At 42.6% G+C, this 26,926-nt stretch overlaps 3 protein-coding genes across 6 annotated transcripts; all 3 read right to left on the bottom strand.

Annotated features, from left to right (window-relative positions):
* Positions 1-675: 675 nt before the first annotated feature.
* LOC142962587 (transforming growth factor beta activator LRRC32-like) lies at positions 676-3,448 on the bottom strand. Of its 2 annotated transcripts, none has more exons than XM_076103164.1 (2): positions 3,286-3,448; positions 676-3,167 (listed from the first exon to the last, which is right to left on the bottom strand). In XM_076103164.1, the coding sequence occupies exons 1-2, from the start codon at positions 3,373-3,375 to the stop codon at positions 1,311-1,313; spliced, it is 1,947 nt and encodes a 648-aa protein (XP_075959279.1). In that variant the 5' UTR covers positions 3,376-3,448; the 3' UTR covers positions 676-1,310. The 2 variants fall into 2 exon arrangements, with proteins under 2 accessions (XP_075959279.1, XP_075959278.1); XM_076103163.1 differs by having other exon boundaries at positions 676-3,173; positions 3,286-3,446.
* Positions 3,449-4,025: 577 nt separating this feature from the next.
* LOC142962589 (tumor necrosis factor ligand superfamily member 13B-like) lies at positions 4,026-6,262 on the bottom strand. 2 transcript variants are annotated; one of them, XM_076103166.1, is made up of 6 exons: positions 6,019-6,262; positions 5,806-5,893; positions 5,625-5,681; positions 5,429-5,541; positions 5,194-5,338; positions 4,026-4,418 (listed from the first exon to the last, which is right to left on the bottom strand). In XM_076103166.1, the coding sequence occupies exons 1-6, from the start codon at positions 6,202-6,204 to the stop codon at positions 4,303-4,305; spliced, it is 705 nt and encodes a 234-aa protein (XP_075959281.1). In that variant the 5' UTR covers positions 6,205-6,262; the 3' UTR covers positions 4,026-4,302. The 2 variants fall into 2 exon arrangements, with proteins under 2 accessions (XP_075959281.1, XP_075959280.1); XM_076103165.1 differs by having other exon boundaries at positions 5,194-5,541.
* A 286-nt stretch (positions 6,263-6,548) lies between these two features.
* eda (ectodysplasin A) lies at positions 6,549-18,257 on the bottom strand. Of its 2 annotated transcripts, none has more exons than XM_076103362.1 (8): positions 17,803-18,257; positions 11,497-11,596; positions 9,536-9,574; positions 9,051-9,221; positions 8,670-8,704; positions 8,489-8,540; positions 7,882-8,012; positions 6,549-7,596 (listed from the first exon to the last, which is right to left on the bottom strand). In XM_076103362.1, the coding sequence occupies exons 1-8, from the start codon at positions 18,208-18,210 to the stop codon at positions 7,336-7,338; spliced, it is 1,197 nt and encodes a 398-aa protein (XP_075959477.1). In that variant the 5' UTR covers positions 18,211-18,257; the 3' UTR covers positions 6,549-7,335. The 2 variants fall into 2 exon arrangements, with proteins under 2 accessions (XP_075959477.1, XP_075959478.1); XM_076103363.1 differs by having other exon boundaries at positions 7,888-8,012.
* Positions 18,258-26,926: the final 8,669 nt, after the last annotated feature.

The following is a 26,926-nucleotide window of genomic DNA, read 5'->3' as shown; positions in this document are numbered from 1 at the left end:
AGTGCTCTTTGCTTGAACTTGTCAAGCTGCTACTTGATCTAGTACCAACATCTTGTGGGTGGGGCAACAAAGACATTTCCTACAGTTATATTGCTCAAGAGGCAGATTGATAGGCATCCTGGCTCTTTCGGCACTTATACGCTGGCATCGCAGCCCTGGCTGTACCCGCTGGACAAAGTGGAAATCGGCACGAGAATTGCAAATTGACGCTTTGTATCAGTTTCAAAAGAGAAGGATGTGTCATGAGAAGACAATAAGAGGATTGCTTAACAGGATATCCTCCTGCAACAGCAGTTTCTCCCCAGTGAACCTTGAGCTACTTTATTTCAGAGTGTAATAAAATCCTTAGAATTACTGATTAAGTTGACTGCAACATGTCATTAGGCTTTTGCACGTTTTTCACCAGACTATCAGCCCACCTCATCGTCTGTGGAGCAGCACTGTGGGATGAAATTCAAAGATTGTTCATGTGTTGTTAGTTTAACCTCTTTTTCTTCCAATTTATTTTTATTCAAATTTGCAGTGGTTACAAACAAAAACAGCCCCAGCCTACAATAGTTGCTCAACTAAAAACAGAAATTCACAATTCATCCTCACCGAACTACAGTGATTTATTTTGCAGGTATAGAAAAGGTGTACTTGTACTCTAAAATGAATACTCTCAACATATTCTAGTTATTAGGTACAGCATTTTTATTATTATGTTCAGCATAACTGATGCCACATTGTATTTCATTACCAGGGTCAGAGCCGATTATACATAACAAAACACAAACAGATGCAGAAAGTGAAATATATTAAAGTGTACAAGGTCTCTTATTGGCGTTTTATTGAATTGTTCAGGAGTTCAAATTCTGGGAACATTGTGCAAGGCCTCAGAGACGTCATAAAAAATTGAGCCAAGGCTAAACTTTTAGTTGCTTGCAAACGTTTCACAATGAAGGATGGGCAAAAATTCTCCGCCTGATTAGCGATTTGGCACACATATCGTAACCAAATACCTTGGGAGTCAATTTTAATCACAGCAATTTGGCTGCACAGGTCACACAGCGTGATGCATGTTCTACAAGATTAATAGTGTGCAGTAGGAGCCATAAAAGAAAGCTTTGAATGGAGATGAGAAAATAATTGTGTTAGACGATGAAGATTTTACTGAATTTGATTAACTAAAAGTCACGCAAAATGAAGCTCAAATTAATTTCAGTTACTTTAGTTTGCCATCCAGTTTCTCACTATTGTATTTGAGTTGCTTACTTAATGTAACCCATGTGCGTAGATAGAACAATGTCCAAAATAACAGATTTAACATATCACACTATGAATGATCTCTGTGTGCAACACACCTTCCTGGTGAATATGAGGAGCACTGTCGATATTACAGATACGAATAAAACAATGATGATCATTGTTCCAAAGTGAACTTCCTGTGCTTTTGTATGAGACAAACAATACCCTGAAGGGTTTTTCAGATACTCTGTCATCGCAATGTTTCTATCGCTTGTAAAGCATACGGCGTCATTGACATCAGGCAGTTTCATCTTCAGCTCATGTAGGATTATCAGCCACTTACTGTCACAACAGTTAAAATAGTTTCCACTTATATACATAAGATTAAGGCGCTCCGATAAAGCAAGGATCAAAGAATTGTTTAAAGACTCAAAATGATTATTTCTTATGTCTATTTCTGTCAGAGGAGAGCAGCTCAAACTGCTGGGAATCACATCGAGGTGGTTGTTAGATATGTTCAGCTCAGTTAACGCTGGCATGCAGGGTAAAGACAGATCAAAGCTGGTCATGTTTATTTCACTGATGATCAAGGACTGGAGAGTCTTTTGCACACCCTCTAATGCGTCCCTTCGCACTACCATATGTGAATTTCTTGCAAGGTTCAGAGAAACCAAAGAGGTTTTTAGAAACGTGTTTGGTTGAAGCATTTTGATGTTGTTTTCTTTAAGATTGAGGTGTTTCAGCGTCATTAGCTGGCCAATGGCAACGCAGGAGGCGTTGAGATTCATCTGCTGTGTTGATTGGTCAATTGAGGCACAAGGCTGCACAGAATTGTCTTGTAGATTTAATGTTTCTATTCGTGTGAGCGCATTGAGAAAAAGTGGAGAAATGTATGCAAGTCCGTTACTCTGCAGGTTAAGGTACTTTAAGGAGGGAAAGAAAAGCTGCCGACGGAATCCTGATTCGTCGTCATTTCTTACGTTCCAGGTGATGTTTTGCAAACAGTTGAAACTAAAATTCAGAGTCTCTAATGATGTAAGACGGCTCAAAGTCTCCAGTGGGAAAGACCTGAAGTGGTTATAGCTCAGGTCGATATAAATCAGTGGCATCAGCCTCCAGTTTGAGTGTAGGATATTTTTTCTAACTGTTTTCTCACTCATAATCTCACTATAAAGAGCATTGGCCTCCGATACCATTGTAGCCTCTGAATTTAAGGCACCGACCAAATTATTCTGTAAATGTAGATACCTCAAACTGTTCATTTTTGGAACAATTGGGAAATAAAGGAGTTTGTTGTGACTGAGATCAAGAATTTCGAGCCTGTACAACTGGTCATCCTCACGCGTAACAAAGAACTCAACTGAATTTCGACTAAGATTCAGATATTTAACTTGATGTAGTTTAAAATCACAGATATGCGCAAGGTTATTTCTGGCCAAATTTAGCACCTCTAATTGGCTCAATGGTTCAAATGTCCCCTGTTCTATCACCGATATCTGATTGTCATCAATAGTAATGGCCCTCAAACCTTTACTCTCTTTGAACAAGTTGTGTGAAAGTCTTGTTAAAGCATTACCAGTCATCTTAAGTTGATCAAGACACGATTTGTTTCGAAGATACACTTCCACTGCATCGTCACTCAAGTCGTTCATTGATATGTCCAAACTCTTCAGCCTACTGATGGATTGGAGGGCTTTGCCGTTATTGCCAATGTCGTCGTTCAGCGCATTTCTGGACAAATTCAACTCCTCAAGTCGAGCCAGGTCTTGAAAAGCGCCCTCGGAGATGAGATCCAGCTGGTTGGAGCTCAGGTCCAGCTGCTCCAAGTATGGCAAAGCAAGTGTGTGCAGCTGTCTGATGAAGTTATTGGACAGGTCTAGTCTCCTAAGCCTTACATCCAAATCCAGAGGGACAGAATAGAGGCTGTGGTTGTTCCAGGACTGCTCCTTGAAATGAAAGGAACATTAATCATAATCAAAGAGTGAACCATGGAAACCAAACTTGGAAAACAATTGCAATGATATTACACAACATTTCAATTATATATATTGAGCCTACCTTCAGCTCGTCATATGTCAGTCCAGTTATACAAAGGTCATGGCCGATTGACCAGAGTAGCAGGAGATTAGAGAACATATGTCTGACCATCCTTCCTCTGCTGTTGCTTCTGCTGCTGTTCAACTGTACTACCACTGTTGTCAGAGCTCATACACACACATACACCCTCTTATAGCCATGCTTCATAAAAAAAAGGGAGAGAGAAAACAGCTGTGGACACCAGATAGACACTGGGCATTCTATATTTAGACAATAAAGGCTTGGCCACTTATACATCACTTTATACTGCTCCCTATATACAGGGATGGGTCAAATGCAGAAGGCAAATTTCGTGTATATGTATATGACAATAAAAATGGTTTCTGGTTTCTTATATTAAGAAAACATCTGAATAGTTTTTAATTTGGATAAAAACAGGCTTTTAGACAAAGATGGTCATATTTCTGTGTTTAATGCAGCCAGTTATACGGATTCATACATTCAAAATTACCTTAATGAGAATTTATTTGTACTAAGGCATGTTATCCCATTTATAACAACTTAAATTCCATCATGACATCTTTAAGTATTTAAAGCGTTGAGCAGTTTGTGTCCACCAGGAAAACACCCCCAGAGCAGAGCGATATAAATTTATACCTTTGTTTGTTCCTGACATAGTCTTTGGAAAACGGAAACCATTCTAAAATAGACGAGAGGAACAAATAAACAGACAAAGTGGAGGTGGAGCAATGTATAAAGAGACATGTTAAAATAGACTGATGAAAGGAGGTGGAAGCACACATAAACAATGCTCGGGGACAGCCCAGGTGGACTACCTGAAAAATACACGACAGTGCTTTAAAGCTAAAGGCATTTAAAAGTAGTATAGATAGGCAGTTCATTAAAAAAGTCCCTTCGGTTTTCCTGCTGCTGTCAGCCACTCTGTCCTTTATCAGCATCCCCTCACACAGCTCAGTGTCAGTTTCCTACATCCTGCAGGAACAAGCTGCGTGATTATCATCTTCATACTGTCTTGTTTCAGTTTAGCTGTATGACGCCAAAAAATGTAAACTCTGCGTCCATAGAAATGAGGGCATGGGGCCTGTATGGTATCACCAATTCCAGCTCATCGTCCTGATGCAGCCGCACAATGCCTGTAGCAGAAGATACGTAGAAGGAGGCATCAGAGGAGATGGGTGACAAATAAAAGGAAAAACTGACATAATGTTTCTTAGTGAGGCCAGATTTAAATCTTCTGGGCATAGTCTCTGGAGAGATGAACGCCATATGTATACAAAAGATATAGTGGTTGGGAAATGCACACAAACACAAGTTCTTGCCTCGCGCTCGTGAGAAGATCGATACCACAATCGCGCCAAAATGGCAAATATGAAGCTACAGCCAGCAGCTAACTAGCGTAGCTTAGCACAAGGAGTGTAAACAGAGAGAAACAGCTAGCCTGGCTCTGTCCAAAGGCAACTAAATCCTACTTCCAACACCTCTAAAGCTCATGCACATAATATCCAATTTGTTTAATCTGTACAAAAAACAAAGTGTAAATGTCCAGAAGCAGTTCGGGAAACCTCAGGGTGATGATGGGACTCCAGGAAGTCACTACTTCTGGACGAAAACTAGCAAAATCAACCGTACAACCACAAGGTGTCAATTTTACACCCAAGTTTCTGTGCAAATTAAGCAAACAAGGAATATGGGTGTTTATTTTGTTTATGCTTTGGACAGAGCCAGACTAGCTGGTCTGTGTGCTAAGCTAAGCTAACCTGCTGGCTGTAGCCTTATATTTACCGTGTAGACATGAGAGTGGTATCAATGATCTTATCTAACTCTTGGCAAGAAAGCAAATAAGCGTATAATTTTTTTAATTGTTGAAGACTGTATCTTTAAGTGGCCACAATGCAGGGCCTCACTGACCTGCAGTGTAGCATGTATTGGCCGGAGTTTCACTGGGCATCTCCTGCAGGCAGCGTAAGAGCTCTGTTGATGTCGTCCCTGTGCTAGTGGAACCCAAACTTCGAATGATATGACCCATAACTGTACTTGGGCCTCTGAACAAAACCTGTGAATTAAGGAGAACATTAGCGAACCAGTTGGAACAACTCTGATGTAATATCAATTTAGTTATGCTTGAGTTACAGTGACACCATACTTGTCCAAACACCAAGTAATATCCATCTTCTTGGACAATAATTCTGTTTTCCTTTTGTGAAATTGCATTTCCTTGCTGCGCAGAAACAGTCCAAGGGATCACTGTTATATTTCCTTTGGGAGAAGGCAAGACACACTTGTTCAAAATAATGGCATACGGTGCGCTGCTACAGTCAAAGACTTGCATTTAGTTTTACCTCTTATGTCTGGCTGTTTGTTAGTGTTAGCTGTTAACTGCAGGAATGATGTTGGAGCTGGCAAGAGGAGGAAATAAACATAATACTTAATGTAATTAACTTAGCATATAGTGTTTATGGTCTCACTACCAGATTAGACCGTAACTAATGGACACATTTTCAGTTCTCTGCTCCAACCCACCTCTGCAGCTGCCCTGTTGCCGTTTCACTCTCCTGGAAGATATCTTCAGAGAACTCTGAGCTTTCTGCAAAGTACTCGGCTTTATGTCCTAAGAGAAAACAAAGCATTAGGACAAAACTTATTATTGTAGTGTTATCTGAATACTCACTAATGGCATAAATCTCAGTAGTACGATGTCCAAGATGACTCCATCCTCCATAATCAGTGACATACCTCCCTTGTTTGAGACATCTTGGCCATTTTCCCATTGACTCCCTCAGAACGTGGCTGATTTAATTGTAGAATTATGTCCCCTTGGAGTTTGCGAAAATCACTTTCTAAAACACTGGCTCTGTGCACCAGGAAAAGACTAAGACAAAACATAAATGCTGCTAGTGATAATAAAGCTTTGTGAAGCATGGTGAGACTGGAGAGACAGACTGGATGTCCTCAAGTTACTCAAACGGGTGAGGTCACACATCAGTTAACCCCGGAAACCCAAATGTTCAGTTTCAAAATGAGGAACTATCTCTCTCTCTACCTCTCAAGATGGAACTCATTTAGATAGTATGAAGATTACAGCCAAATTTGAAGTGTATTGTGAAACTTACAAAGTAAAAGCGACATTTCAATAAAGCCAAAGGCCTCAAAGAGCATCATTCGTTCTTGTCAAATCCCGTGCCAGCAGAGTCCAATATGGGAGAGAAGTTTTAGCCTTTTAAATCAATACCACCCGCTACACAAACACGAGACAGACACATGTATTTAGACAGAAAATGAAACATTTTAATCCATCAATCAACTCCATTTACAAAAGTATATCCCTTTTTATATACAATATGTACAGAGACGTATAAACAACTATCATTTTTCCACATGGATTCATTCATACGGTACCTAAACAATAGCACTGTAACAAAACATATCACTGATATTCTGCGGGGATGCTGTAGTGCAAATGTGTGCAAAATATATAGTGCTGTTGCTCTGTGAATACCTTATAACTCCAGTTTGAATGGGTTTTTCTCAGCTTTGCATAGATACCTTTATACTTGCTTTGAACTTGTTTTTTTTGAATAACCTCGGGGCATATGGTGCTTTAAGCGCATGTTGAACCACTTACTTATAACTGTTAATATAATTAAATTAATTAAAATGGCCAAGTACACAAACTGCAACTACAACATTCTGAATAGCTGGTGTTTTTGGAGATACAATATTATCATTCAACAGCACTTGACAATATGTAAATATTAAGTACATGTCAGCGCATTGTCCTTCCTGGTTATAAAGAGAGATGCCGTCTGTGTTGACTATAAATAGAAACTTTTGTTTGGTGAAGCTCATCAAGGCTGATCTCGTTGCACAGAACCAATGTGAGGGGGAAGTGTAACAGTCTATATTGTCCTTTTTAATACAGAACTGTGAAAGTGAGCTAAAAAGTCACCCAGGGGCCTCCTCAATGTTAACAACTCGGGAGGATTTAAGTTTCCTCTGAACAGGGGGCAAGACAGGGGCATTTCATGTAGAGGCCAGGTGGTTGTGTAGTTATCAGTTCTGTCCAGCAGATGGAGCCTCTCCAAGTCTGACACTTCCCAGGAAGGTGGTGTGGTTGGTCATGCTGATGAGCGTGTCCTCGTACACTATGCGTATGGAGATCCTCTGGCCGGCGCGGAGCAGGCTAACCCCAGCCGTGTAGCAGGTGTTGAACTTGCGCTGGCCCGTCTCGATGCTGCAGGTGCAGCGGAGGAACGGGGTGGAGTCCACCATCACCTCATAGCTGGCAATGTCGGTGAAGTTGAGGTAGTACACCTGGTGGAGACATAAAATTCACAGAAGACTGAGAGGGGTAGTCAAAACAAATCCAACACGAGATTTAAGAGCTTATTTAAAGCGCGAACAGCTGGAATATCAGAGTAGCAAACACGGCTTTGAGTTATAGACGTTCACTTAGGGAGAGTGAAAAGAAATATTTCTCATACTATAACTCAAACATAAGCAAAGCGAACAGGCTTTTAAGCTTGGCTACAGAGAAACGGCCAGTTCTTTTGACTCTGAACTGTAAATTATAAGAGTTACGTCAAGGACCGTACTCACTTCTACCTGACTATAGATGAAGTAGACACCGTCCAGCAGCACCTCCAGCTCTCCAGAGCGAGAGTGCATTTTAAACACGCGGTGATGGATGGACACCATCTTCCAGTTCCGAAGGATGCCTTCAGAAAGATCTAAACATGTCACAGCAAACAAACAGGAGGCAAACAGTCAACATAAACAGCTTTCAGCAGTGTTTAACTACAACCAGAGCTCAGTGCTGGCAGAATATATAAACCCTCTAATGATGCTTACACTCCTTTTAGACTCACAAAGTGATGCAGGATGACTTAAATCTGCTAGCATGCGAGGGTTCAGCTCTTGACCCGAGTTAACGCGTGTCTAATTTATAATACAGGCCTGCTAAACTAATCGTGTAATAGCTATAAGATGACTTTAGGGTAACTAAAATCGTACATAATCTTAAAGTAAATATTGGTAGCAACATTCTAAACCATCAAATGTTAGATATTTATTCTGGTGGAAGTCTGTGTATAGTAGAACAGTTGCAGATCCAGTTCTTTGACTTAAGGGTGTTGACATGTCAATCATTTTGTGTCAAAGACAAGCGGTGCAACTACAAGAGACAGAGAATAGACAGAAGGCCCACCTTCTCTCACTTGGATGGTTGTCTCCTGTCCTTGCAAATGAACCACTGCAGGCTGAAACGCAAATCGAAAAAAAAGACGTCTGGTGAGTAATACATGACACACATTAAAACAAGAGAACAGCTGTTTCATCAGGGATTGTGTGTGGGGTAAAATTGAATTCCAATAGCAGACATGCTCTACCTGGAATTCTTTTGTTTTGGTCTTATCGGGAACCCCTGCAACAATAAGGGAGAGAGACATGATCAATTTCTGGCCTTCAACACTGCTGGGAAACAAAAGGAGATGATGATGATTAAAACAAAAACAAACACTGACATAGTTTAAAGAACGATCACTGCTCTCCCACACCGTGTTTGACATCCTGCATCAGAAACTCTCACAGTGAGTTCATCGATTTTGACAACTTGAGCCCCCTTCTAGTGTGGGAACGTGTCTACAAGTGGGAAAATAACTGTAATCTAAGAACAGATCTCTCAACTCGTGGGTGTTCTCCCGTCCTCTGGCTTGACTATTGGCTATCTCAGCGCGTTATCGCGTCATTTCTATTTTCGGTTTTAATACCTGCTGGACCTTGAGTGCCCGAAGGTCCCTGTGGCCCGGGGGGTCCAGGAGGTCCTGCGGGCCCCACAGCGTTGCTTCCTGGAATACCGGGGATTCCGGGGATGCCCGGCGGCCCCTGTGGGCCGGGGGGACCAGGGGGACCAGGGGGCCCCGGCACAGACCGTTTTTTCCCTGTAAGGAGAGAAAGCAAAATGGTTGGCAAACTAAAAAACTGGCAAACTTAAACACATCTTTTGACTGTCGGGTCAATTTTATTTATATAGCTCGACATCACAAATCTATAATCAGAATGTAAATTATTTTATTAAAAGGATAGAGGCAGGAATAATGTGCCCGACATACAGAATCAAATATAGAATCGCTTTAATTCAACCTGGTTGTTGTATTTCGGACGACATCTCAAAGATACTTCCAGAAAGTAGGCAGCAGGTAGCAGTCGAATCTATGACCAAGGTCACTGAAACTTAGTCGGAATTATTCATTACCTTTTCTCTTTTCTTTCCTTCTTTCCCTTCCAGTCGATTCTGTGAGAAACACAAACAGTGTGATTAAGCTTGAAATGGTCTCCTGAACAATTATCATCTCCGATAACGTCTGGAGTATCCAGCTCATTCCATGTAGGTATCCTAAACGGGCTAAAATAACAGATTCAGAGGGTTTCGGCACTGAACACTGGAGTGGAGGTATGTCAGTCTGTGGTATCTTCTAGTGTAGTAATTTGTAAGTGTGGTTTCACCTCCTCTGTATGAACAAGTGCCTTAAGCATTCACAGGCAGTGGAACTGGAGAAGATCATTAGAGAGATACTTTATCCTGCCAAAATCCTTTTCTTTGAATTAAGCCCAGATGGCGAATGCAGATGAAAGTGTGCGTACATGTGTGTGTGCGTGCATGCATGGATGGATTTTGGTGGGGCATCCATGTCAGTGCTTGAAAGACAAAATGCACTTGGTGTGCGTGTGTCCGTGTTTATGCTCCGTGTGCAGCTGAAGAATCCTTTTCAAAAAGCCGTCTCGCTGCTCTTGTGTTTACCATGTCATTACAACTACAAAGGCCATTTAACCTTAAAACCTCACAGTTTGAGTCCCCCTCAAACATATGGCCAGTGTTTCTCCTCTGGCTAAATGACTGGATGCATCCGCATAGATTTCTCTTAACGAGCAGCCCTATCTGGGATCTGGTGCCCGTTAGGAGTGCCCAGAACGCACACACACACACGCGCACACACACACACACACACACACACACACACACACACACACACACACACACACATACGTGCAAACACAGGACACACACACACACACACACACACACACACACACACACACACATCTAAGGCTGAGATTACAAAAGCTTTTGTCTGTGCACTGAGCGCAGAGGAGAGACCTGGGAATGATTAGTGTTTAGAGGCTCGGGACTTTACTGATTTATGTAGAAAGTCTCAAAGGTGAGTTTTTTCTTCTAATTCAAACACAATCACTAAACTCCCCCCCAAGTATTCAGTGTCACGCCACAGACGTTGGAATGCCTTGTGATCATGCTGCACTTGTTCCACTCAGACATGAAACTTCAAAGGCTTGGCTTTTTTTTAATTTGCATAGCTCACATTCTAAACAAAAAGTACAAAAGCTAATTCAGACATATTGAACATATGGTTTTCTGCGGAGCCATTGATTACGATAAATCAATTTGGTGGAATTAATGAAAGCCATCAAAGACGCGGATGATAACCTCTTTCAGAAACGGCCACCTGGTTCCTTAAAATGAATGCATGTACTATGAAGTGACTTTGTTCTGTCTTATTTTCTAGAGGTTCAGACTTGACTGAGAGCACAGCTGGATGCTGAAGATCTAGTTCTGCTTATTTGACAGACAAAGGATATTTCGGGGACCTGATAATATTTCGAGACGGGGGAAATCAACGCGGGTTTCCGCTGTCTGTTTCAAATTGGTGAAACCCTCCCAAACTCCATGTTGTCCTTGTTTGCTTTCCAAGTAATAATCAATCCAATGCCATTTAATCCTTTGCTCTATAAACTCTGCAACATTATGTAGTGGAGCTGCTTTGTTAAGTAAAAATAAAATCAATTCCACCAAAAAGTGAGAAAACATTAACAAACTGCTTTGAAAATGTATTAACTTTAAGACCACCGAAGGTTATTTACACTGTACCTGATCTCCTCCAAACAAACAAGACTTACAGAAACTATTGCTCAACAGACGACGAGGCCAATTACATATCCAATAAATAGACTGATGCAAGTGCACCCGAAAGCAATGGCGAAGCAATTGTGTTTTTTGTCATTAAGGGAACTGAGTTTGGAGTTTGAGCCTGACGAATACAGAGGGGTGAGCGGGGAGACAATGAAAGGGCCAGTACACGTCTTCTGTATCAAGGTGGAAGGACAAGACAAGCGTTAGTAAATTATGATAAACAAACATACCTGTTTCTGACTGCCTGCCGGGACTTCTTTTCGCCCGCTGAGTTATGCCCCTGTTGTCCTCTGTGGCACGGAATTCACCATTTCTGTGTAGTAACTTCTCCTGGCGAAGAAACAAAAGAAAATATTGAGTATGGAAAATTCATATGGCAGGAAATTCAAGAGGGCCACTTGCTTCATACACCGAGACGCTCCTCAGTACATGAATGCCACCTTATATTAATCCCGTGATGCAAACAAAAGGAATGAGTGATACAAGTATTTGAGAGCGAAACCCAAGTTACAAGTGGCCTTTTCTATTCTTGGGCACAGACACAACTTGGGGCATTTGAAAAGATGCGAGACACCGTCAGCAAGCACATTCATTTGTGGCCAAGTCATTGTCTGTCCCATTGGGGGCTGTAACACATCCTGTAACCCAAGTCACTTTTGTCTGCGTTTCTGCCGTTTGAGACGGTCACCTCGACACGACTGCTCTAAAATTCACCTTTTTATACAAAAGGAGGGGGATTGTGGTTAATCTGAGAGCAGTACCCATTCATGTGGCACCTGGTCCCCAGCCCTATTCAGAGGTAAGATGAATAAGCAAAACAAAAAGTCAAAGAAAAGGATCTGATGAGGCTGGTCTGAGCTCATCCCTGAAAACAGGAAAAGCTATGCTACAGTGGTGGGGTGTTCCCATGGGCGAGTGAGTGGCGGGACAAACTGCATGCCTGTGTTCTCATGTGACTGGTTCTGGTCGACCTACATTCACATGAACTCTGTAGGACGCGCTGACCTGACTGTAGCACGCTGGAGACGGGGCCCGGTCCCCCGACAACAAAAATGTTTCGTGCTGAGGAGTTTTAAAAACGCAGTTTTGTTTCAAAGTGGCTTTCTGTTTGAACAGGCAGTTTGTGAGCACATCGTTGGAGGATTCCCAAAATCCGATAGACAAAGAAACTCGACATTGGAAACACAACCGAGACCACCCAAAGCCTTCCTTTCGTCGAGCCCCGCGATACACGAGATCGCTTTCGGTCACACTTTGGAGTGTCAGCGTGAATAATGGGCAGAGTGTGAGGCTCGCGGGCTCTCGACGGCTGAGGACAGACGACCAGACGACCAATAATTGTGCCGGACTGCTCGGAGTTCGGATAACTGACATCTCCAAAGCACCGACACGTGCAGCCCCTTAGCATGGATCACGAGATAATAAATAATGATGTATCATTCATTCTCACTGCTGGGAACGAATCAGACAAGCTTACTGACAGACACTTTGACCTCTCTTATTGTTCATGGGGGCCAAATCCCAGTTGGGTACAAGACGACATACTCCATGTTTCCAGCTGTGACGCTCAAATAAACATTGTTATGTTTACCCCAAACCCCCCCGACGGCGAGAAATCTCCTTCTCCGGCAAAGCGGCGTGAACTCCCAGTGCCTCTTTGTGTGGTTTTCAAGCAGAGCCACTGAAAGACCATATGAAGATAGACAGGGAAAGTTATGTTTCGAGTTTCTTCTATACCTCGTCTCAGATGTGGGATCCCCCCCCCCCCCCTGTGGTGAGGGATGAGCAGTATCATGTCAAACAAAAGCTCAAAGTAGCTAAAGTCTACATCGCTGACCAGCCGCCAGCCGTGTCAGCACGGGAATTCCATCCCGATGGAGGAGTACGTGTTGGAGCGGTTCATCGACACACAGACGGCCAGATGTTTCCCGCGAGCAGCGACGTTTGCCGTTCATTTGGTGCACAGGTGTCTTCCACATCTCCTCTCCAGCTGTTGGCATATAAGGGGCTTTTACCTCTCAAAGGATTCTGGGTGTATGTTCAGGCATATGGCATTGGACTTTCGTCTGTTCTGACAGCCAAACACGATTCAACAGCCAATTTCTGGCCCGGGATTAAGCTCAGGCAGAATGACAAAAAACAAACAAGCAATCTGCTAGGCTACTACCACAACTGGTGTGTCTGTTGTCACACGTGAAGGCAACAAAGTGATCTTTAAAAAAAGAACAAAAAAAAAATTATACATTATTCAATTATACGACTATGAGAAATGGTTCTGCGCCCTTGTTCGCTTCATTTCACTTCATTACACCATTTACAGCCTTCATACCCTTCAAAGGCACGCAGGGTTACAGTAAATCAGGATGACAACGTGTTGGTATGTATGCCAAGTGCCAACTATTGAGTAAACCATTCTTTTTCAGCACAAGGGAAAAATGCTATTAATTAGAGGGCTTTCAAATCTTCAAAGCGCGGGCTGTGCTGTTGCGCGCAAACGACGCGATTCCCCGTTGCTCTGTGAGGATATGACTAAAATTCAGTCACCCCAGGGATGTGTAATTTAGCGATCACAAGACTTCTTGTTTTTTGCCCCATTAGTACTTACTATTACAACAGCTTGTATATCTCTTCCCATCTCTGCACTCATACCACAGACATTCCCCGACATTCAGACATTTTTAAAGCTCGTTTATGAAAATAAAAAAGGCTCAAGTGTATTTTTTTGACCAATACCGTTTCCAAAGCATGCTGGCTGCAGCAACGCCTCGACAGCTCAGACTAGCAGCGTCTAAATGACTAAACTGCGGTGGAGATCGTGGAGTCACAAAGTTGAGGAGGTGAAACTCGGGGCTGGTGGCTGTGGGTGCCAGATGCTGCAGACTCGGGTGCCCATCACGGCTGTACAAGCATTACTAACTGTAGCGGCATGCGGACCGCTGAGAAATGAGACGGCGTGTTTTCTTCTTCAATTTACAAAAGAACAAGAAAAAAAAAAAAGGAGTGTTCTTTCCTCAGCCAATATCAGACACTGCTCTCTGGAAGGCCATGTGTTTCAAACCATAACTTGGGTGATTTAATAACAGCATCCATAGATTGCGATCTGAAAACTGTGGAGCACACAACCTAAGGGAAATGTCGCCTGTCAGCAGCCAATCACATCTCGGATTGTTGCAACACCGCTGGCAAAGAGAGTCCTCGCTGAATGCTTTGAGAATTTATTATTTCGGTGGATGTTTGTGACTGTGGCCTCGATCTTTACTGGGCGTCTCCGCCGTCCGTCTGTCAAGACAATTCACTCTTATATGGAAAAGTTTGAGGCCTCGTACCTCTGATGTTTCAACCTCGTCTTGCCTTGTGCTTTTTCGTGACGCTGACACTGCATACTGATCCATTCCTGACACGGAGGCTCGCTCCCATCTGTACCTATGATACTGCTTGTTTTAACTAACCCTGCACCGGTCACAATTTAAAGTAGATGCAGGTGACAGCCCACCGCGGCGCCCCACAGCTTGTATGCCGCCGAGGACTTTGTGTCCCATCAAACTGACTTTTTTTTTTTAATAGCCGTTAACTAGGCTCCAGATGTTTCAGCATCTGTTCTCTGGGAGACTTTGAAGGCATACATCAGAGGAGACAATTATTTCATATAATGGTTATAAGAAAAATGTTGGGCTGAAGAATAAAACGCTATCAGAGCTATAACACAATTAAGTATTCCACGGGTTGACTTTTACGACGCGTCACTCACTTAGGGCAGGTGAATGAGGGTCAGGCTGGCTGTGAGCAACACTTGCTCTTTAAGTCAGTAATGCCCCGCATCACACCCTTCAGACCTAAGAGCTACACACACCTGGGAGGGGCTTTTTTAGTTTTTTTTAATACTGTTGGGAACTTCACAGATCTGCAGCACAGCTGGGGTTTACTGCCTTGCTCAAGGGCATACCAACTGTGACTGTTGAGGGGAGGACTGTTTGTCTTGTCCCAGATGATACTCGGCAAGATTATCTGCTCTCATTTAGACGCTACCACTCGGGTTGGAAAGAGTGTGACATGTTACGCTACTTTAAAGTGCAGGTCAGGAATGAGTGCATTTCTCCATCAAAGTTCTCACCAAACCTTTCCTCCTTTTATTGCATATTGTTGCTGGGAAAATCTCTTGAGATATATAAACCTTTCAACAATATTGTTTCCGTCTATTTACTTCAATTTATAGACACGCTGACAGATTTATGGGCTGAAATTGTGTTATATTGTTACAAATATGGTATGACAGCATCTTTACTGCCTTACTTTCTTTCTTTGCCTCGGATCAAACAAGCAGTGACCCCTCTCTGTTCACAGACAGATTCTGAACACCGATCAGACACTTGTGTCGCCTCGATCACTCTCTGGGAGTTATAGCCGTGGTCACCGTCTTCATATCAGTGGCGGATTTATATCATTTCAGTACAAAATTATGTAATACAAGTACAAGATGACGTCGATGGGATAGAAACGCATCCAAAATGTGACCAAACTTCAACCTGGATGAAAAAATAAACTACAATATTACTAGATTCAAAATAAACGTGGTGCCAGAATAAACACAGGGCGGTGTTTTCTTTTCATAATGAAATTTAAGCATTAAAACAAAGAAAAACAACATTGCTTGTTTCCATGAGCACTTAAGAGAAGATATCAACATCTTCAAACTTTTTTTTCCAGATAAAACAAACCCAGTTTTCCCTCAATGCTACAGTCTTAACTGATCAAAAGTTCTTTCCATTCGGTTTGACTCAAGAAGCCACGAAACAAAAATAAATGTTTGACGTTCGACACTGACCAGAACCAGTTGAAGACTGAAAAACACACACTTAATTTGGTGTGCAAAGCTGTTATTACACAAAGAACACTTGTCTTTGTCAAAATAAAACTCAACCACAAAGCCGAGTAAGTCCATCCGACCTGAGGTTCCCCATTGGTACTATATGTTTACCACGACTAATGCTCTCCACGTCTGCTGTATCGCATGTCTATGCGGTGTGTATGTTTGTTCCTGGTTGTTCCATGTCTTTTACACTTGTCTGTATACCTGCACATCGCATCAAATCGCACGGATGCTGCTGAAGTTGCTTTGATTGAAATCCAACAAACAGTTTCGAGCCCTCCAAAAGACATTCTTCAAAGCAAATGCCCGAAAAACTAACAAGTGCGGCCGCTGCGTCCAAATGCCACATGCTCCCGTTTCCCCAACTATGTAAACTGTGGGATGTGTAATCAGAGTTGTTTAATGCAGACATCTGGCAAGGACAGCATCACAGCGCTGTTAAATATTTACAGCTGGGCCACAGTCTTTCACCTCATGAAGCGTCACCATCTGGGTTGAATACCGGGCCCATTTGGCTCGGCTTTAACTGGGGAAACCAAACTAAAATAAGCTGAGCAACGGACACATTGACGACTAAATGAATGGGCTGAGCTTCCCACTGAGAGGAAAATGTTGCAGAGCAGACACCAATACCAGCAAGTGATCTCTATAATCTTTCCTACAGAGAAATGAATGCTAAATGTCCGGCCAATTGCCCCCACACAGAGGATCATATTCTCTGCAACAACAACAACAACAAAAAAAAAGGTTACACAACCGGGTGACATGTGAGCTAATTGAGCAAGCACTGCAAAGTTGAGACCTACGGGCGGGCCCTTTGTACTGATGAAATTCGGGGACTGTGTGGTGGTGGCGGGGATGGAGAGGGCGGCAGCTGTTGCCAAAGCCACAGACAACACAACGAACATTCAATCAGCCCGCTGCCAGAAAGGAAAACACATGTGAGGCGAGGCTGGCTCAGCTCCAAGTACCAACTGCTCCATCGAAGTCCTGATGAATTTACATCAGCCCTTGGGCTTTGCACCTGCCGGTGATCCAGTTCATTTTTCCGTCCACCTGCTCCAGCACATTGACCGACCAGTCTCCGGGAATCCAACTGGGCAGGCTGCCTAAGTATTGAGCATCAACCTCTGTGTGTTTGGGGATCTCTGGAAACAAGATGAATTGGGTTAAATGTGGTTTGATTAGGGAAAGATAAAGCCATGTCTGTAAATTAGATCACTGTGGGATTTTTTTCCCCCCCTCGTTTTATAAAAAGGCACAATTGGCACCATACCTCTCCAACTTCCTCCCTGGGTGTGTTTACCTGAACAGGAGACTTTGGCCAGGTGACAGGCTTTAAAGCTTATACCTCCTGTGCATCTTCGTCCAAGAAGGCTGAATCACGCAACGGGAGCGCTGATTCAAACATATTTGTCTGGAAACCGAGCTGGCAAAACGTCGTGACAGGCTACTGTAAAATAAGTTGCCCAGAAACAAGCCATAACAGAGCACAGACACAGAACCCGACACCGTGATCCGGGAACAGGAGGACTGCACGGAGGTGAATGAACACGAACAGCCTCCGTGTGAGGAATGAAAACAATGTCGCCTGCAAATGAGCTGCTGTGGCTTTTTTATTTAGCTTTTTTTTTGTAAACTTACAAAAATAAAAAAATAAATGTTTTACCTCATGACCCTCTGCGCCGCGGCTGATGCGGGAGTCCAGTCGCGGGTGTCCGAGTGAGACCACCGCCGCCGGGTCAGCCAGGTCACTCCCCGCAAGTGTCAATATTGAATCCCGCTTCTGGTGGATAATTTCCCTTTTGACCTCGGACCGCAGGTCCAAATAGCAGACGAGGGTGACAGCGTGCAGAGACAGCGACAGCAGGAAGAATCCCAGGAAGACAACGCTGCCGCTCCGGCTCCTGCACTTCTTGTTGCACGTGCATGGAGTTGCCCTGGGCATCACTTTGTCCGGGAAATCCTCCGCGGGTGAACCATCGCGTGCCATTATATCGGACCGAGCGCGAGTCAAGATGCTCTTTATCTCGGCATAATCGGCTCGTTTTGTCTCGCGCGGGCCGCGGCTATTCATTAACGTGAAGACTCATAGGTGCAGCAGCGGCAGGTCGGCGCAAACTTCTTCGAGTATCTGTAGTAACAATAGAGACCCGCCCACCTCTCGCGTGATTGGTCGGTGGCAATTACGAACCCAGACAATCCGGGCCAGAGGGTGAGGAGCCTGATGCGTCAGGTGCAGTAGTTGAGCGACACCTAATGGACAAAGTGGGCAGCTGCAACACCTGTGTGTGAGAATCTTCCCCTCTTTACATCTGCTTGGGTTGCGTCATTATTACTCAGCACTTTGAGGCAGGAAAACACATTTCGTGAGTGACCCTCTCCTGCGTCTTATTTTGGTGTGGGTCTCAATGGGAAGGGTCACTTATGTAATGTATGTTGTTTATGCATGTTTTAGGCTTTGGGCATGCTATTTGCCATGTGTAGTTTGTTTGGCCCTTTGTTTTGTTATGTGGGTGGCACACGGAGAGGTGGTCCTGTGCGGAAGAATTCATTCAGAAGCCCGGTAAATATTGTCCAGCAATGTTACTGAAGCGGTTGATGATTTCATCATTTCATCAAAGAGTGGAAAAGTATTGCAAATCATAGTCAAACTACACATGTTTTATTACATTTATCTGCATTTGGGCCCGGGGCAGGCTGAGCAGCATGATAGCGGGCCTGGAAGAGAGTCAACGTCCCAATGAGCTCAGCATCACTCTGTGTACAACACCATCAAATACTCTAAACACCTGTCACTCAGCTGGACTTGGGGGAATAGTTTGACATTTACCAAAAGGCCGGCTGAGGACAACGCTTTAAGAAGATTGACGGTGGCACTTTGGCTTCTACATTTTCAGCATGCCAAGCCAAAATTCATTTCGTTCTTTTGAAATGGAGACACTTTGATCTCTGAGGCAAGGAACCAGAGAGGTAGCCTGTGGATAAAGTCCGTCCTTGAGTCTTGTGATGATGAAACCGGTGCACAGAGCGGGGCTGAAACGTGGGGGCTTGATGGATCACCAGCTTAGATTTGTTTTCAGGCAAGTGCCACAAAACATCTGTCTTTATTTCGTTGGGACAAAACCTGACATCTGAGTGCACTTGACCTACAGGGAGGTACACTCTTTCATGATATGAGCTCACCCTGTCACACTGACTAATCGCTGGTTCTCACTTGACATTGTGAAAGGAAACAAGGGAGAAAAATGGGGATCAGAATATGGGTATTTCATCACCGTGAAATGTTGTCAGCATGAAAGTTGATTGCTATAAGAAGGTGAGAATGTATTGCTATATTTCTTGGGATTGATTCTGCTCATACTACCACTGCATCACAGCCTATTTCTCCTCCGCGCAATATGTTTCATTCCTCCAACTCATCTACAGAAAAAAAGTTATTCTCGTCAGCTGCCACTGAAGGGCAGCATCGCCAAGCCATAAATCAATAACACGTCGTACCAGTGTCCTGATGATCTCCAACTTAAAAAGCTTCATATCAGGTGAATAATGACATTTAAAGAACATCTTATTTTCATATTCTGCATGTATCTTTACATAACTTCTCTGTGGAGTGTTGATCAATATTAAGCATGCTTTGTCTCTCTCTCTCTCTCTCTCTCTCTCTCTCTCTCTCTCTCTCTCTCTCTCTCTCTCTCTCTCTCTCTCTCGGTAAGTCATTCCTCCATTGTTAGAGTATACGATAGTGAAATCGTAGAGAGAGAAAGACATTCAAAGTAACCCTCATAGGGCCTGTGACTGAGGGCTCAGCCTAAGCACGTTTGCCACGCTTTTCTTCCAAGCAGCAGGCACAATGACTTTGAGAAGCAGATAATTCAGGACTGGAATAGTTAGGCACATGCATCGCCAATGATTTCAAAAAGCCATTTTTGTCAAATCTTTTTAGGTTCGTATATATATATATATAGGGGCTCGAGGCTATTTACTCTATCACATTTGAAATAATTTGTCGTTGTTTTGTGTGAAAGAGGAGGTTATTGGCATTGTTTGAGGCGAAGGTCAAACAATGCTGTTCTGAGTCACCTCTGAATCTGCTGCCTCGTTTCCGACAACACAACTTGCAAGCCTGTGACAATTAAAACCAGTTTGGTTGTTGTGATTGTTTTTCTGGCATCGACAAAAAAAAAAAAAAAAAGCAGGAATAATTCATATAACATCCCCCGGGCTTCAATGCAGCGTTCATAAATGGTGTGCCACTCTATCCTCTCTGAGCTTATAACAAGATTTACAGGCTTTCCCTGCCAGATGATAGAGTTTTGCAGGAGGAATAGGCACTCTTATATTTTACCATGGAGAGCTGAGGCTCATGACGTCTACAAGCTGTTGGAAGATGATGGCTGCTTGGTCTTGAATAAAGATGTGCTGTCCGTAAATTTCTCCATTCTCCTGTAACCATTGATCAATTAAACGTTCAATATCAATCATAATGAATCAAATAAGAGCTCAAATGATTCATAACTAACAGAATAATACCGTCACATATTACAATAAATTGTTTCAGACTTCTCCACCCCTTACATTACCTCGTTGTCCCTGCACATTGAATTGCGGAGGTGTAACCTTGGCTAATTGATATGCTGTGGCATTTGATTCACCTATAAATCTCCTGTGAATTGGACAATGTCTCCCATTTCCCCAGACAATGATGAATTCACTCTCGCCGTGGGTGTCTATCTTACGAGGAGTCCTTATCAAGATCCGAGAGTCCTCTCCCTGCCTTTCCTTTTGCACTGGGCTGCTTCTGTACCCTCACGTTGCTCTCTCTGCTTCCATCTATTTGCTGATAAAATGGAAAGAGTCCTGCTCAAGTGCCTCAAAACAGTGGCTTCTAGAGCTTTTTCTCTGAAAACAGCTGCCTGCTGCTGCTGGAAGTGACGATGATGAGAGCAGTTCGACTGAAAACAGAGCAGCTTCTGGCCTTAAAACCAAAACAACGAGCAGAAAGTTGTTAAACTGCCCTGTAGGATTGTGGTGAACAGAGTCTGGTTATCCTTTCACATTACACATAGTCATTTGTACAAATTGCACAAGTTTAACATCTGAACTTTCTTTTAATAATTGAAGTTTGAAAGTTTCTGTCCCTAAATCATTATTTTCCCCCTGTGCCAATTTTTCACTGGTTAAGGCAATTTATTAAATAGTGATGTTTTGCTGTACAGGCTGTAATTTCTTGCCTTGCCTCAAGCTCAGCAGTACTCATCTGTGAGCAACCTTGTCTGTTTCACTGCAGCACCATCAGCAGAGACACGGCTCTGTAATTGTATTTATTAATGAAAGGAGGGGACCTGAGAGACATACAGAACACTCACATGACGGAGTGACGAGCTGAGGAAACCCCAGAGGAATACAGACATGCTATGGATCAACTACATAACGGATCACAAAAGAATCAAAAGTAACACATCACTGATGTTATTGTTGGTTTTTATTGGTTAAAATGCATTATTCATGCTTAGCTAATATAGTTAATAATTATAGTGTATTTGTTTTCCAAAGAATACATTATATTCATCAGCATTACACTTACAAAGGCAACTGTTTGCGTACAAACTTAATAGGGTGATCATTTCTCTGTGTTTTTTTTTTGGTATGCTGTCCCCAGGTGGCTAGAAAAATCAATTACTTCTGCTTTTAAGTATTTTATCCTGCAATAACTGAGTTGTTGAAGTTGTTAGCACTTGTTAGCAAACAGATGCCTATTCAAACGTCCAGCAGATATGGAGCAACGTAACAATTATTTAGTCGTGTTTCTGGTCACCCGATAAATGCAACACCAATATTTAGTCTCTTTTTAGCTCTGTTTGTTTTTGTCTCCAGCAATGCCAGAGGTAAATATCTGGCACTTTAGCTGCTAAATGCTCCACTATGTTCACCAGATTGTTGTTAACGTTGCATCTGCTGTTTGGTGCTGAAGCGTACAGAGTGTTCATCAGAGAGTTTTCACTGCTGGCTGCAGCCGAAAGCGCCACTGCGTCAGCCGTGAGAGTGAACCAAAACAGGAAAGATGAGGGCCAGAAAACACAAAACATTGTGCTGAGAGACATTTTAGAGCTGAGGGGAAAGTCAGAGATAATTATCCGTGAGTTCATCTTCATGAGTGACCCTTTCACATCCATTGTTAATATAAAAGTATTGATTATAGCCACCTAAAATATTTGCCAAGTAAAGTATACTGGCTAACTTACAAGCTAGGTTGTGGTTAACAACATCGTAAATGGAAAAAAAGCTTCATTCAAAACAGGCAGATTTCAAAAAAAGATTTGACACAAACGCAGTTTCTCTGGCTCTATTGTGTATACATTTAGAAAATGACAGTGGTAAGTATGTCAATGGAAAGCATTCATAAGATATGAATAGGAATACTTTGAGCCTCAGATTTGTCATGCTGTGCTTGCCAGCTCCATCATCGAAAGAATGCCTATATTTTGGGGTTTTTGGGCATCAAATTGCTCAGTAACCTAGAGCAGGTACAGAGATAGTGAGAGAAATTACACTATCTTCTTACAGACACTTGTATACCTCGGATGTGCTACGGTATGAAGTCCACTAAAGAGGTGAAATATGAGTGAGATACATGTTTATATGAGCCTTTATATGTGCCAGGATGATGGTTTACTGCATCCATTCATATAACAGCCGTCCCATGTAGTTATATAGTATTATAGGTGTAGTAGTACTATGGGCGGGGCCCTGGGTATACAGTTTTGAACGTAATGGCGCGATTACCTGTTCTTGTACATTAATATAATTATTCTTACAACTCTTGTTCCCTTATTATGAAAACTAAAATAACTGGCGGTGCCTCCAATAGAATCAAGGAAGTAAAATAAAAGGTCTATGCCTCTTATTAAGTCCTTTTATCTTGTGTTTTAAGCTCTTACCAAAACATGAATGTGATTAACTTTGACACACCAAATATACCACAAAGGCATTAGAAAAACAGTTTGGCATTTATTACATGCGGACATCAATATACTGTGCACCCACAGTCTCACACACGCACTCAAAATGAACAGAAAACCCTCGCTGCAGGCCTGAGTCATGGCTTGGGAGCATCGAGGCCAAATGTTCCTGTTCCCTGGATGTTTTTTTTACGCTGCTTGTTCCTGTGGCTCATGTGAGGCGCCATCTCCGAGAGCACAACCTGTGCCAGCTTCAATAAACAGTCACTACCCGTATCGAAACCTCTAAGCCAGACCAACAGCATGATTAAGAGGCACTCCTGGGCTGAACCCAGAGTTAATCTACCCATCAGCCTTTTCTCTCTGCGCTGCTCTGTTTGTTATTTCTCTCTATTGTTTTTACTTGCTTATTTTTTTCTCCTGGTTTGGAATTGGAAGAATATTTTTGCAGTGTCATCTCCTTGATTTGACTCAACGGTATCGTGCCATGATAATCTAACACTCTCATATGCCAGGGTTTTCCATTTCCTATCCAGAACTCAGTGACCTTTTCTTTTTGTCTTTGCAGTATTATTCTCAACTTCCCAGCACAGTCATTGCTGGGAAGAAAAATATCCGTTTGCTCAGGTCAGTGTTCATATCTTTTTTCCCCTCATGGGGCGAGTTCACCTGTACTCTACACGATGAACGACTCGAGCACTCACACTGGGAAATGGCTGCAGTTAAACACAACGATCCACTCCTTCCTCCAAACAGCCGAATAGGCAGGGTAAAAAATAGTGAATGGAAGGTGTGAAAAGGCCAACCACTGAAAGTAATTGCTGTTGTGTTCAACAGAGAGAATGAAAACAACTTACAGAGAAGCGGTTTGAAGCACAACCTGAGAGCAACGTATCAAATTGCCCAGGCAGATGTGGCACAGCTTCAATCAGCCAGAATGAACTCATGAATTCATTTATAACATAAATTCTCAGGTATTTTGAGTCTCACACTCTCGACACAAAGAGCGATATTAATAAAGCTGCCGCACCAGGCACCTTCACACTTTAGTGACTTTAAAAGGCAGCAAGAGACAACCATTTAAAAATGTGTACTTCGATACCCAGACATCATGTTATATAATGTAAACTAAACACAACACTCTCAGGTTTACAAGCTTGGCTCACCTGTGATGCTTTATATACTGTACCAGAGGGACAATGGAGGGGATGGATCCAACACTGGTAAGTCCAGCTTTTCCTGCTCAGATATCTTGTAGAGGGCCTGTGTTCACCTCAAAGGTTTTGTTGTTACTTGCTTTGGGCAGAAAAGAAATCCAGTGAGTGCTTAAAATACATTAACAGGTTCTCACAGAGAGAAATGCCTCTCTCTAGGGCTTATGGCAGTTTTCCATACTATGTTTATATTCAGCAAGATTATGAACCACATCCACATAAAATAACTTTTTCTTTTAGTTTTTTTTACAACTTAGGTCTTATTATTTAAGTATTCAAAGTTATTGCTATCAGTTATCATTTTTGGTGCATGCTAGTTTCAACACTGGTTAAAAAGAGACTACGAAGAGTCAACAGCCATGCCAGTGGCCCTGTGAGGCTGGACCTGTGCCCTGTGGTGCTTGAAGCCCAATGCAGCATGCTAACATTCTCACGATGCTAACGTGCTGATGTTTTGCAGGTCTAACGTTAAACATGTTCGCCATCTTAGTTTAGCATGCTAACCTTTGCTAATCAGCACTAAACACAAAATACAGCTGAGGCTGAATTTAATGTCGTCTGTTGTGCAGGCATTTAGTCGTAAACCACGAATTTTGACTTGATAAATGAAAAGTCAGAAAGTTTTCAAAATTCACCCTGAACGTAATCGCTATAAACAGATTCTACATTTATATTAGGATTTGTCGGCAAAGGGACAACATTTTGGCATCGGAAGTGTTCTTGTTTCTGTTTCTGAGTAGTTGTGACTAATCAGGATCGAGCAGTCTTTAGTTGAATGCAGGTAAACAGTTCGTGTGGAGCACAAACGAGATGGAACACATTTGCCAAAATGCAATCTGGGAACCCACCGGCTATCGTCTGATGAGGATTTAGATTAGCTTGTAAACTGGCTACTTTTGAACCAATCCGGTACGTGTTGTCTCTCATTTCCAACTCCAGTCTTGCATCTGAAGCTGCTAATTGGACTGTAAACAATGAGCAGTCGGGAAAAAGGAAGTCTTAACATGGATATCTGCTGGCTACACCGGATCCCCAGAAATATAGCGCTCATCATCGTCAGACAAAGAGTGGATGGGTTCCCTGGATGTGTCAACATGTATGGCAGTCCAGCCTGTAGTTGTCGAGACATTTCACTGAAACCCACAAATGTCAACCTGCTGGTTGGGCGAGAAGGAAAATCAGCGGATCACCGACATCAGTAGACTTTATCTTCTGGGAACAATGAACACATGTACAGAATTTTGTGGCAATCCATTGAATAGTTGTTGATATATTTCAGTCTGGACCAAAGTGGTGGACTGAAAACACCGCACCACTAGCGTGGCTAAAATTTGAATATTCTTTTAGTGGAAAATCCCCAGTTACCTCAGAAGCACCAGGTTACAATTAAAAACCACTGGCCTCACAACTGGTGTCTCTCCATGTTGTTTGTATGCATCGCTAAGAAACTCATAAATGCAGTGTCTGTGGACAAGAATGGAGCCTGGGGTTCAACCAAAAGCCAGTGGATGGATTATTTACAGTCGGTGATAAATTCTGTGAAGAAGCAAGGTGCATGCTATTAGTATGACAACATGGCATTGTGGGCCCGCATGAGGTTTAACCTGCCCAGAAATAAAGCTGTTGGTGATGAAGACATGGGAAATTAACCTTTTTAACAGGTTTTTCATCATTGTGAAGTCATTCCATTGACTCCAATAAATAAAATACCTCTTCTAAGACAGGAACATCTCCAACAATGAGGCAAGTTCAAGGCCTGGATATTATATGGCCTACTGTCACCACTTATGTTGTCATGAAAATGCAAAAAGGTCCTAAAATAACCTTTGACTTTAGCATTATAAGGTCCTCTCTGGCACTTTGTTTGAATGAGGAAATACATTTCATTATTGTGGTGGCAGTGGACAGAATGATGCTTTTTTCTCTCTCTGATTAATACATGTGGGATATGTCGATATTATTCGGGTTTTAGGAGCATTCTTTGTAGATGTAGACAGCCCATTCTGAATATGCACTTAATTGGGAAATGTATAGCAGTTTGCGATACACAGCCACACAGCCTTTTGCCTGTTTACGGTCAGCTCAGTGTGTTGTGCACTTGGTTGTACACTGCTTGTACGCAAACCAACTCGTCAAAGCTTTGCAGAGATGCATGAAGCTATAGAGCGTCATAGATTAAAGCTTAGACTGACCAAGAAACGTTATTTGACACGTTTGGGGTGAGTATGTGTTGGCTATATATAAGAACTGCCCAGCTACAATGCCATATGACTTTTGTTGTACAAAAAAAAAGTTCAAAATAGCAAGCAGAGATCCCCCAGAACTGTTTTGGGCTGTCTCATCCAACTAATCCACTGCATGGGAAATAGTCCTGGATGGTTTCCATAGAAAAGCTGAGGGAAGCGGCCGTGCAGTGCTCTTTGTTGCAGGTAGGGAAGTTAACCACACCTACCTTTTCCAAACCAACCAGTTACTCTGCCCCCTTCTAAAACCGAATAACAGCCAGTTAAAACCCAATAATAAAAGAGAGCATAAATCTCACCTTTGTGTCGATTGTCCAAAGGTGTTTTCGAGTGTTTCGGATCACCCCACACTACGTAGGTCAGGCTACTTCTAC

This window comes from Anarhichas minor, unplaced genomic scaffold (assembly GCF_050575085.1).
Source record: "Anarhichas minor isolate MPS153535 unplaced genomic scaffold, ASM5057508v1 ptg000028l, whole genome shotgun sequence".
NCBI classification, from domain to species: Eukaryota; Metazoa; Chordata; class Actinopteri; order Perciformes; family Anarhichadidae; genus Anarhichas; species Anarhichas minor.
Note: the sequence above shows the minus strand (reverse complement) of the source record. Positions and strands in the feature narration are given on the sequence as shown.

Bases quoted from the DNA above. Each gene is read 5' to 3' on its own strand.
- LOC142962589 (XM_076103165.1), bottom strand. From the start codon at position 6,204: ATGCTTCACAAAGCTTTATTATCACTAGCAGCATTTATGTTTTGTCTT. The intron at 5,682-5,805 runs GTGGGTTGGAGC...TCCTCTTGCCAG, and splicing joins GCAACAGGGCAGCTGCAGAG to CTCCAACATCATTCCTGCAG. The intron at 5,542-5,624 runs GTAAAACTAAAT...CTTCTCCCAAAG, and splicing joins CAAACAGCCAGACATAAGAG to GAAATATAACAGTGATCCCT.
- eda (XM_076103362.1), bottom strand. From the start codon at position 18,210: ATGAATAGCCGCGGCCCGCGCGAGACAAAACGAGCCGATTATGCCGAG. The intron at 11,597-17,802 runs GTAAAACATTTA...TTTCTTCGCCAG, and splicing joins GCGGCGCAGAGGGTCATGAG to GAGAAGTTACTACACAGAAA. The intron at 9,222-9,535 runs GTAATGAATAAT...CTCTCCTTACAG, and splicing joins AAGGAAAGAAAAGAGAAAAG to GGAAAAAACGGTCTGTGCCG.
- LOC142962587 (XM_076103163.1), bottom strand. From the start codon at position 3,375: ATGGTCAGACATATGTTCTCTAATCTCCTGCTACTCTGGTCAATCGGC. The intron at 3,174-3,285 runs GTAGGCTCAATA...TTTCATTTCAAG, and splicing joins TGACATATGACGAGCTGAAG to GAGCAGTCCTGGAACAACCA.